We start from the raw sequence: 12,172 nt of genomic DNA, 5'->3' as shown, positions 1-12,172 counted from the left end.
AGACGATTTCCTATTTACCGGCCCCGCCGACACCCCAGTGTGTAGGGACACGCTGGGGGCATTCATCAAACTGGCTGGGGAGTTAGGGATCCCTTTGTCCAAAGAGAAAACAGAAGGGCCCTCGACAAGGATCACGTTCTTAGGGATAGAATTAGACTCGGTAGCAGGCACGTCAAGGCTCCCCCTAGAGAAGGTAGACGACATCCGGGGGGAAATAAGAAGCATGCGAGGGCGGGACAAAGCCACACTGAGAGAGCTGCAGCAACTGATTGGGAAACTGAATTTTGCTACCAGGGTCATCCCAGCAGGCAAGGTGTTCGCAAGGAGGCTAACAAAACTCACGCGCGGCATCACACACAAACACTACCATGTGCGCCTAGGGGCTGAAGTAAAAAGGGACCTTGAAGTGTGGGATGCCTACCTAGCAGACTTCAATGGAGTGCTGATCTGGAGGGAGGGTTGGCTGACCTGCAAACAGGTCGAGCTGTACACGGATGCGTCAGGGAGCACAGGGTTTGGGGCACTCTTGAGGGACAAGTGGTGCGCGGGTCAGCGGCCGGACAGCTGTCGCAGACAGGGTGTCACAACGAACATAACATTTTTAGAGCTGTTTCCCATTGTGGTAGCACTAGTGATTTGGAGAAAGGAACTCAAGAACATGAAACTGACCCTGTGGTCTGGCAACAAGGGTGTAGTGCAGGCCATCAACAGGGGGTCGGCCAGGTGCCCGGACACACTGAGTCTAATGGGCCGTTTGGTTACATTACAGTTGGAGGGCAACATAGACCTACGAGCAAGGAACGTACCAGGGGTGGAGAACGAGCTAGCAGACGCCCTGTCCAGAGGCATGATGAGCAAATTCAGGGAGCTGGCCCCCGGGGCAGACGTGGAAATGACCCCTTTCCCACCCCAGCTGTGGAAACTGGCAGGGCAGACCTCTCGGAACTGATCACTCAAGCCCTGGCCCCTGGGGCTGCAAGGAGATACGCAAAATACGTAGCCACAGTACTCACAGTAGGGGGCATACACTCACTAGCCATACCTAGCGCCACGCACAGGGCGGCAGAGCAGTTCATCAGCTGGGCATACAAGAACGGCAAATCCAGGTCATGGACACAAGCCCACCTTGCAGCCGTGTCACACCATGCAAAACTGGAAACAGGGCACAACCCACTGGCATCACACTACATAAAGATGGCAATGAAGGGGTGGAGAAGGAATGAAGGAAAGAAAGAGGACACAAGGCGCCCAATAGACTTCACTAGATTGAGGGCGCTGCTGCAGGCACTAGACAGAGTGGCAGCGGGGGAGTACGAGCGAGTACTATTCAGGGCAGCATTCACCATGGCCTTCTTTGGGGCATTCCGCATCAGCGAACTGGTGGCCCCCGCAAGGGAGGGCCAAGCAGAGCGCTGCCTCTGGGCTAGCGATGTGACACCAGGTGCCGGGCGAGTAGATCTGGCGCTGCGGCGGTCAAAGACGGACCAGGAGGGATGGGGGGCCACGGTGACCATACACTGCATCCAGAACAAGGAGAACTGCGCAGTGTGCTGCCTCTTTACCTTTATGGCAATACGCCCGGCGGGGCAGGGTCCCCTGCTTATCCACAGGGATGGGTCATACTTGAGTAAATTCCAGTTTATAGCAGTGATGCGCCAGGCCCTCAGCAGCGCAGGCCTGCCGCCTGGGGCCTTTGGATCACACTCATTCCGAATAGGGGCGGCCACGACCGCGGCACAACATGGGATGCCCGAGGCAAGAATTCAGGCAGTGGGGAGGTGGCGCTCGCGAGCGTATAAATCTTACGTGAGGCCCCAGCTACTGTGACTAAAAGACAAACAGGGTAGGCGTGAGAGTGACCAGTCGCTTTACATTTACATCAATAGGGAGCAGACCACGCCTCGTGTGGGTGGTGGGCCACTCTTTTATCAAGCGGATGGGCGCGTGGTGGGAGCGCAAGGGGCGACAGCTCAAGGACAGACCACAACACACGTGCATCCGCTAGTTTGGCCAATCGGGCATGCACTGGTTTCAACTCGCAACGGCCCTCAAGAAAATAAGGGAGGGGGCCGGGCGCCACCCAGACGTTCTGATCATCCACCTCGGGGGGAACGACCTGGCCACAATGGGTCGGAGGGCCCTCCTCTTCGGAATACAGAGCGACCTGGTGGAAACAGCCAGGAGGTGCGGGAAAACGGCGATCATTTGGTCTGAAGTGATCAGCAGGCAGGAGTGGCGAGGCGCCGAGTCATATAAAGGCGTTGAAAACTCGAGAAAAAAACTGAACCTCACTGTAAGCAAATTTTGCAGAGCTAACGGCCTGGGCTTCGTCAGGCACGGGTTGATTCACACCGGGCGCCCGGAATACTACGCAACCGACGAGGTGCACCTGTCTGAACAGGGGATGGAGATCTTCTGGAGCAATCTGTGGGGCGCCATGGTGTTAGCAGGTTGCCAATGAATAACAGGACGCGAGGGGGGAGCCGCAGGAAGACGGCAGCCTCCCTGCCGGCGTGGCGAAGGGCTGCGCAGAGAACGGTTGGTACGGAGGCACACCGGAGAGCGGTGCGCCAGAATAGGTACACTCACCTTCAGATGCCACACGGCTGGGTGAGATGGCCTAAGGACAGCGGCTCTGGGATGCCCCACGGCTGGGTGACATGCGACGAAGGGAAGGGGAAGAGGCAGAGACGGCGCTTGCAGCCCAGCCCCCGCCGGATGGCAGGGCACAGCAAGGTCCGAAAGCGAGGCAGCCTAACTCTGGGACAACGAATATCCCCTTCCCGCGCTGAGGAAGCGCAAGGAAACCCAACCTACAAAAGAACCGCCCCAAAAGGGGTAAGAGACATTGGCAAGGAAATGTATATGACATAACATGCAAATGCAAGTAATACCTGTTTCCTTGTAACCCTTAATAAACTGCGGCCAACAAATGACCACCACGAAGAAAGGTGTAGTGGCTTTCTTGGCGGGAAGGGAAGTAGGAAATGTTATGTGTATTTCACTGCGGGAGTGGGGCAGAGTGCGCAGGTTACTGCAGAGGCGGACCCCCGTATGGGCTAGGGAGCCGTCGCCATAACCACACGGCGAGCCCCCTAAGAGACAACAAAGGGGGGGAAGACGGCCTGGGAAGGAAAGGAAATGCGGGAAAACGGGGTCTCCCGAGCAAGCAGGGGGACCCCGGAAGGGCCGGGCCAGCCACCCCCCCCCCTTGTCCCTGGCTTCCGCCGCCGCGCGCCGGCCAATGGGGGGGGCAAGCGAGATTCAAACCCCCCAATGGGGGGATTCCCCAGGTGAGGACATACGTGGCGGGGGGCATATAAGCGCGCTCTCCCCAGTGATACTCCTATGCACAGGAGCGGGGGGAGCAGCACGGCGCGAAGGAATCTTGACCCACCCACCCACACCAAGGGATCAGCATTGTCGCAGGGCTGAAAGAGGGAAAGAGCTTCGCAGAGAACGGTTGGTACGGAGGCACACCGGAGAGCGGTGCGCCAGAATAGGTACACTCACCTTCAGATGCCGCACGGCTGAGTGAGATGGCCTAAGGACAGAGGCTCTGGGATGCCTCACGGCTGGGTGACATGCGACGAAGGGAAGGGGAAGAGGCAGAGACGGCGCTCGCAGCCCAGCCCCCGCCGGATGGCAGGGCACAACAAGGTCCGAAAGGTAGCGAGGCAGCCTAACTCTGGGACAACGAATATCCCCTTCCCGCGCTGAGGAAGCGCAAGGAAACCCAACCTACAAAAGAACCGCCCCAAAAGGGGTAAGAGACATTGGCAAGGAAATGTATATGACATAACATGCAAATGCAAGTAATACCTGTTTCCTTGTAACCCTTAATAAACTGCGGCCAACAAATGACCACCACGAAGAAAGGTGTAGTGGCTTTCTTGGCGGGAAGGGAAGTAGGAAATGTTATGTGTATTTCACTGCGGGAGTGGGGCAGAGTGCGCAGGTTATGGGTTTATTTACAGTGCAAAATCAAAAGGATTTTCACAGAGCAGAGACCAGAGATGCAGCTTGTCGCCCATGCACCTTCACCACTCATTAAGTATACCAGGAGGGTTTTGTCCCTAAGAGCTGTTTAATCACATCACTGCCGGGGACACTTAACCGGCGCTTTTTACTTTCACTATTATATGAACTGCGAGCGAATTTACATACACCTGGAAATCGACCAATACATGCTGTCAGATTTGTGGCTCTTAACCGGCCAGGCTTTTTGTGTACTTGTCCAGGCTTAAAACATGAACTTGGTGTGTTATTAAGTCCAATATTTCTTATGGAAGGTACTCGCGCCACTGTTTCGAAGGTCTTCTAATCAAATAAGTGGAAAAAACATTGGAAAAAACAATACAATATACCGAATAAATGGAATGTATACCGTACATTGCAAATTTCAATTAGAGAGTACAACCGTGGCCAACAACCATTCAACTTTAGTCCAGATAGGAAAGTATTTTTTTTTATAGTGGTGGAGTATTTTTTATGTCTAGTCTTTCATGTTAAATTTTGTTTACGTGTTTTCGATGCTTTCATTAACCGCATACAATAAAGAATTATCTTTATAATTTCAGTTTTAATATTGTACCTTACTACTTTTCCACATAGGAGTCGATTACGAGTAGCCGGTAAATTGCAGATGTTCCTTCGCAAATGGCTGTTTGCTAATGGATTGCCATGGAGCGACGTTTATAAGTGAGAGTAATTAGTGCCCTCCCTGCTAAATTTCGGCAGGTCAACCTTGTGGTATTTAACAGGTGCTAAATACGGGAGATGCAAATTTGGATACTATAGATGTCAAAATATGCACGTTATGATTAATTTTGAGGGCAAAATTCAAATAGGTAATAAACATCACAGCTGATAAATTCCGAACATCTCAGTGTCTGGTTTTATCAGATGTAATAAGTAACAATAATTGTAATGCAGCTTTTGTGGGAATGATTTCTACATTTGTAGGGAAAGAGAAAGTTCCTTAAATCCCTCAGACACTGAGGGGCATATTTACAAAAAAAGTCAGAGGGCGGAACTGCGCCACTCAGCAGCACCGCACTCTGACTTTTTTCAAACACAGGGAGGCTCCATATTCACAAAAAAACGGCACACCCTTGTGTTTCCGCTGTTGCAAAAAAAGCTGCCTCGCACCAGCGCAGACCCCCTGCTACCATTATGCAAAGGTGCCTGCACTGCAGGAGTGAATGTTTATGTGCAGGAAGGGGCACTTTACTGCACATAGACAATCATTCACAGCGATTTGCTCTTTCCTTGTGGGCTGCAGAATGCAGCACACAGGGGTATAGAAAAAATGAGGAGAAAATAATTTCTCCTCGTATCATCATTCTAATGCCTGGTAATCCATGGTGTTAGAATGGTGCTGTTTTTGGCTCTGCCCTAGCCTTGTAAATCTGGGGCAGCATCAAAAAGCAGTTGGTGTTGCGTTGGACCACCCACAGCAACACCTGCTGCACACCCTTTGGTCACAGAAGACTGTGTTGGAAAGGGGCATATTTAGAAGGTGGCATTAAGCCACGTTAAGTGGCTTAGAGCCACCATGTAAATATGGAAAATGGTGCTACAACTCCTGAGCGCTAAAAAAAGTGACGCTTCGGTGGCGAATGGGGCTATTAAATATGCACCTGAGACTCCTAAACTAGTTGGATGAAGCCACTAGAGTTATGTGGATGTTTAGCTGGGACCAGATCTGAATACTCTCATCCCTGTCTTATTCCATAGGGCATTGCATAACTGTTGACATTTTAGAGGTTGTCACAAGAATAACCTGGTTTGACTTCAAACAGGCTACCCACAGGTTATATGCACTCCACCCGTAACCATAATGTAGGCTTGACCAATATATTATAGCGAACACACTAGCGGGGCTTGTGAAGCAAAAAGTGTGATTGTGAATAACTTGAAAGAAAAAAAGTTCTTGATTTAATGTGTTAGTTATTATTGCACTTGTAGATGAATTGCCTTCAAACGCATCTTTGAAGGTACTATCATGAGAACTGACCTGATTATTGGCTGGTGATGTGTTGGTGTTCATGCTGTTTCCTGTTGCTGGAACAGGTTGCTTTATCGCTTCTGTGACATCTGACTTCTCGACCTCCACCTTCACCTTCATGGGGACAGGAGGTCCTCCCTCTGCTGGACGGTCAGTCGGTTGGGCTGGGGTAGGGCTGCTTGTTTGCCTTGTTTGGGTTTTAAGCGAACTAGAGTGGACCAAGGGATTGGCGGCAGCTTCTGCTGTTGACAGTTCTGGCACGTCAGACTTTGCACTTAGCTGAACACCACTTGCTGCGGCTTCACCCTTTATCAGGAAAGATAAGTTGGAGAGAAAGCAGAGCAGACTCTGTTACCTCCTGTATCTGAGCTGCGATTCTTTGAAACTCAGGCTAATTTTAGAATTCAAGCATAAAGGTGATTGAGGTCTGACAGAATGGAAATTGTTGAAAGGATACATAGGAAAATGCATTGAATTTTCCAATTTTGAAATACATTTTTTTTTATATATCTATGTTTTAAACCTTACGCCTAGCTATTTTATTTGCATGTATATTCATTGAGGTCACGTAGCAATGTTCCTCTTAAACCTGTCTAGTCCTATTACTTTTTTGGGGAGTGGAACATTTTAGAGCTTTGATGTTTTAGCTAATGGGAATTTCATACATGGATTTTTATGTTTAAAGCCCAATTTACTAAATCTTTGTTATAATATCTAAGCAATGAATCACCCAAAAGTAAAAAGAGTAAAAAAGAAAAAGAGAAAGTAACAAAACTTCAGGGTAAAATTGTGGTCTGGACAAAATATTAGATCTGTAGTATTAGAGATTATTAGATTAAGGGTTGTGTTATGACACAAAGAGGCAAGTGATTTTTTGACTGTATGTTAGCAATAGACAAGTGAAATCAAGAAGAGGAGTAAAGGTGACGGGTCAGAGAGGAATCGCATTTAGGTTTCAGAGAGGGTACAGAGGGAGAAGGGAGGGTATGTATTGGACAAGTATCAGTGAAGCGATACGGAAACAGGGCAATCAAAAATTGAGCATAGAGTGGTATAAATGACATCAAAGATAACTGTATTGGTACTGGTAGCCCTTACAATGTCAGGACAATCTGCTGCCTAGTAAACCTGCGACAAAGGGCTCTTCAGGTATATAAATCTGCAGAGATACTGTTTCATTCTTTTTTAATTAGGTAGGTCAAAATGACTTTTAGCAACTTTGTGATATAAGGAAGAACATCTTTTATTGCAACAAGCAGACACCAGGGGCCCGATTCACAGAACTAACTTAAGACAAAATCCTAAACTTACTACCATTTTGGTATTCACAGAAGGCACTTACTCATTTTGGTATTCACAGAAGGCACTTACTTATTTCCGTATTCACAGAAGGCATTTAGGAGTCCTAAAGTTAGGAGTCCTAACTTTACTACTCCTAAACTGAGAGAAATCCTAACTTTAAGACTTTCAGTATTTACGGAAGACATTTAGGAGACCTAAAGTTAGGAGTCCAAACTTTACTATTCCTAAACTGAGGCATTTAGGAGTCCTAAATGTCATCTGTGAATACCGAAAGTCTTAAAGTTAGTATTTTTCTCGGTATAGGAGTAGTATAGTTAGGACTCCTAACTTTAGGAATCCTAAATGACTTCTGTGAATACCAAAATGAGTAAGTGCCTTCTGTGAATACCAAAATGGTAGTAAGTTTAGGATTTTGTCTTAAGTTAGTTCTGTGAATCGGGCCCTAGATTCTCTAACATCTCTGTGCTTGGAATAATGTGCTTGTCTTAATCATCATTGAGCCTCACCAGAGATGTGAATGCCCTGCTGTCCTCTTAAAGGTTTCTCATGAATGTTGGAATGTATCAAATTGTGAGTTTTTGAGAGTTTTGAGAGATCCCCTTTGTAGATAACTTCAGTTGAGACAGACCAAGAGCAGCAAAATGACTCTTGTAACTTCGTTGAGTCAAGCAGGTCCTACAGTTCTTGACGGCTTGGACACAACCATTATTATAAGATTGACATACTCGCAGAGCGTGTGCATTCATGTAGGAAAAGTGGGTTTAAGAAACTGCATTGCAATTTAGTTTAAAAAAAAGGCTAATTCTTGCAATCCACCCTACAGCAGTCCCCTTTCCCTGTGGTCTTAGTGGCCCGATCAAAAGATGTTTCCCCTTTCAAGTCTGTAGAACCATAATGCCACCATTAACAATGTTAGTAGAGATATGACATTTCAGCAGATCATTCCATTAAAAAAAACATTCAAGTATTTGTCATCATTAATTTAATATTCATTATCTTATTATTTGATTGCAACTTTCCTTCTTTTTTAGAGCAACTGGTTTACACAGCCTTGTTTACTGAAGGACCAAAAAAGCTATTGTTATGAGTTCCCCACTAACTCAGTAGAAAGTAACTGGAGCTGGAATCAATGATTTCGGCTGGTAGCTCCCCTTGAGTTAAAGAGATTGCAAATGATTCCTCCTAAGAATGGGGAATAAGACACAGACCAAGAACAACTAATCCAATTCCACAAGCTTTCCTCCTTTGATAGCAACAAGAAGACCAGATTCAGGCACATTTACCACATGTTTGCAGTAGGTGGTAAATGTTGCAGAGAATCTTTGCCTGGTATGGTAGAGGGGAGGCGGGATGGCAGGAGGGCAGTGCTTCTTGTACTTCCACTGGGGGGGGAGCCTTTTCGGTCTCCTCATGCTGAAGTATGAGGAGGGTTAGGTGCCAGAAAAGAAGCCCCATACACCCTTTTGCAGCTTCTCACAAATCTCTGGGTTAGAGTCTTCGTGTCTGAAATAATCAGGTCTGGAGTTAGAGAACCCAATAATTCCTGGCAATAGACACAGATATTCCTGAAGTTGCCCTTATATACCCTTGGGGAAACTGCTCTGGGCAAGCAAGTTGTAAACTGAACCTTATTGTAAGTGTGTGTGTTTGTGTGTGTGTGTGTGTGTGCGCGCGCGTGCGTGAGTGTGTGTGTGTGTGTGTGTGTGTGTATATATATATATATATATATATATGTGTGTGTGTGTGTGTGTGTGTGTGTGTGTGCAGTAAGAAACTGCTGTTGCTAGGTAGCAAGGTCACTATATTATTAGTACACAATCTCAAGTATTTAAGACCTAGTTCTAATAACAAAAATGAAGTAATTACAACTGTGTTGACTGACTGATTACAGTCTTCTTGGAATTTTGTGTGAATTTCAAGCACATGCTATTAGATATGTAACCTGCACACATATATACCCTTAAATAAAACATTTTAAAAAGCATACATACGATCTTTATTTAAAAAAAGTATATACTACCCTAGACAATCAAGACCCCAACAGCTTCAGACCCGTGACAAACAGACCATTCCTGGAAAAAGTTATTGAAAGAGCAGTTTTTGCCCAGATGTCATAATTCATCGAAGAGAAATGCATAATTTCTGACTTCCAAACTGGATTCCATACAGGAAAAGGCACTACATTGGCCCTTATCTCTATCTGGGATGACCTTCAAAACACGGTAAACCAGAATGGAGTTGCTGCCCTTCTTCTCTTGGAAATTTTGGCTGCCTTTGATACAGTGGATATTGACACTCTTATTCACAGACTTGAGGTAGCCAGAGTAGGCACAGCTCTCGCTTGGATCTCATCTTACTAACAAAATAGGACAAATATAATACATACTTCTCCTTTCTCTTCTAAACCATACAGCATTAAAGTAGGAGTCCCTCGAGGCTTAATCATCTCACCCATGCTTTTAAACATCTATTCAAAATCATTACCAGATTTGATCAATTGCTTTGACTTCAACTACTGTAACTACGCAGATACATCTGAAATTGAAAAATGCAAAGGACATTGGACCGTCAAACATCTCAAATTGCCCATAGGCCATTGGCTAATGGATGGCATGAAGCGATCTCAAATTGAATGTCTCCAAAACCGAAATACTTACCAGAGATGAATGGAAAAATGATGGTTCTCTCTGCAACTGGCCTGATGATCTAGGAGCATCACCAAAAATATCCAAGGACATAGGAAACCTCAGAATTACCATGAATGCCAAGCTGTCAATCAATGCACAAGGGAACAAGAAGCCAAATCAAGCCTTTTCACTTTGAAAACCCTGCAACGCATCTTCCCGCACCTAGGATTCCGTCACAAAGTTCAAACTACCATCTTGCTTGTCCTATCTAAACTGGATTATGCTAATGGTCTGTATCACAGATCGCCTGAGTCCACTACAAGAAGATCACAGAGAATTCACAATGATACAGCTAGACTACTCCTACATTTAAAATCACAAGCACATATCCCCTCTTTCTTGAGGGCCCTACACTTTCTACCAGTTGCCAGAAGATCCACCTTCAAGCTGCTTTATATCACACACAAAGCAATACATGTCAAAGGATCATTCTTCATCTGTAATAAAATCAATGGATACATACAACAAAGGAACCTATGCTTGAGAATGGCTCCCCACTTCATAAAACTAACACACAAGAAAATAAACATGGATGGACCATCTTTCTCTGTTCAAGCAGCCAAACTATGGAATTCACTACCCACACACATAAGACCTGCTGACAACCATCTTAGCTTCAGAAGGTTATTCAAGAGCTGACTCTTCCCAACATGACAACTATGCTCACAACTCAACAGTGTACTACTATAGTTACATGACCAACCATGCTTATCGTGGTACAGAGATGAAGAAGTTGTAATGCATATATCATTGCATATTGAACTATGTTTTCTGTTATAACCAGATTATTTAATTTAAGGAGAAAACAGATATATTACCCCACAAGAGAGATGTGCATATCAGACAATGTCATAATTGCTACTCCTATGTACTTATAGGTACATGTACAGAGAAGTTTATGCCTGCTATTAAAACTCTAAGATAAGTCCTGAAATAATGTGCATACATATCACCTAGATAACTGTGCACATCAGGCCATGTTAAATATTTCTTCTTTCGGGCACTATGGATATTCTATTTAGATTGGTTTTCTACAGCCAGATGTCATGTGTATACATGTATGTCTTAGTTAATTTCAGCTTTTGATTAAAAAAATGTTTCTTCCATTCAATCTTTGTCCCATCCCTCCTCACACCGACTCATCTCAAGCCTTTCACCCTTCTAGGAACCCCTAAACATCCTTCTCAAACTCTCCCAACTATGGGGGTCATTAGGATGGCGGACGGACTTTGTCCGTCCGCTATCCTATCGTAGGAAGGGACCGTTCGCCATAAGGGCGGATGTCCCGTGCGTCTAATTAGGATGCACCCACCACAGTGTCAGGTGCATCCCGCATATTTTGCATTGCCGCGGGCGGTGCTGAAAGCACCGCCCGCCGCAATGCTAAAAATGCATGTTGTGTGTTTCAAAGCACAGCAATACAGGCACCGCGCGGAGCCTGCCATGTTGTACTTTGAAATGTGCACCCCACCCCCATTCACCCTGGGGGACCGCAACGGGCCCCCAAAGCAAAGACCGTATGCCTTTAAGACCGCAGACATCATAATATGGTTGGCGGTGTCTCGAGGACACTGCCACGATATGTAAGCACTTTTTCCGGCGGTCGCAAAGGCGACCGGTGGAAAAGTGGCGGACGGTCTTGCCGTCCGCGATGGACCCCCCCAGCCATCCTAATGTGGCGGGGGGTCATTTCCGATTAGGATGGCGGACGGATTGCCCCAGCCGGGCTGGCGGTGGCTACCGTCAGCCCGGCGGGATTAATCCGTCCGCCATCGTAATCGGCCATTGTGTTTTTTATCCATGTCACCCAACTAACAGGCACACACCACCTCTACTTACAAGAAAAAAACGACCACTTTCCCTTTCAAATCATTCCCATCCTTCTATCCCTACTCTAAACTCTACTAAAAACACAAGAAAATCAAGAACACAATCTTGACACAACTATTAAACAAACAAAAAATGTACTAACCTGCTAACCATTAACCTCTTATCTTTAGCTCCGGAGTAGTAGGCTACTTGCTGCATATCACTTCAATGCCTTGTCAGGGGTATTAAGCGCTATATAATAGCACAGTCATTTGTTAAAGCTGGTTTATCTCTGGTATTCAATAAAAAATATTCAATACAAAATAGTTTTGTTATAGCCCCTAAATACAGCAGCCAGTTTGCT

The 12,172-nt window shown here is 46.2% G+C and overlaps 1 protein-coding gene across 4 annotated transcripts in view; it reads right to left on the bottom strand.

Annotated features, from left to right (window-relative positions):
• TRIM55 (tripartite motif containing 55) overlaps positions 1 to 12,172 on the bottom strand; it is a 490,854-nt gene that overhangs the window by 149,105 nt on the left and 329,577 nt on the right. For 3 of the 4 annotated variants that reach the window (XM_086965810.1, XM_086965812.1, XM_086965811.1), the window contains exon 9: positions 6,020 to 6,316. The exons of the other annotated variant lie outside the window; for it this stretch is intronic. In XM_086965810.1, the coding sequence (XP_086821936.1) occupies positions 6,020 to 6,316 (297 nt within the window). The remainder of the gene's footprint in view (positions 1 to 6,019; positions 6,317 to 12,172) is intronic. 4 annotated transcript variants of the gene reach the window in all.

Source organism: Lissotriton vulgaris, chromosome 4_1 (assembly GCF_964263255.1).
Source record: "Lissotriton vulgaris chromosome 4_1, aLisVul1.2, whole genome shotgun sequence".
Taxonomy (NCBI): domain Eukaryota; kingdom Metazoa; phylum Chordata; class Amphibia; order Caudata; family Salamandridae; genus Lissotriton; species Lissotriton vulgaris.
The sequence above is the reverse complement of the archived record's forward strand: the minus strand, read 5'-3'. Positions and strand labels throughout refer to the sequence as shown.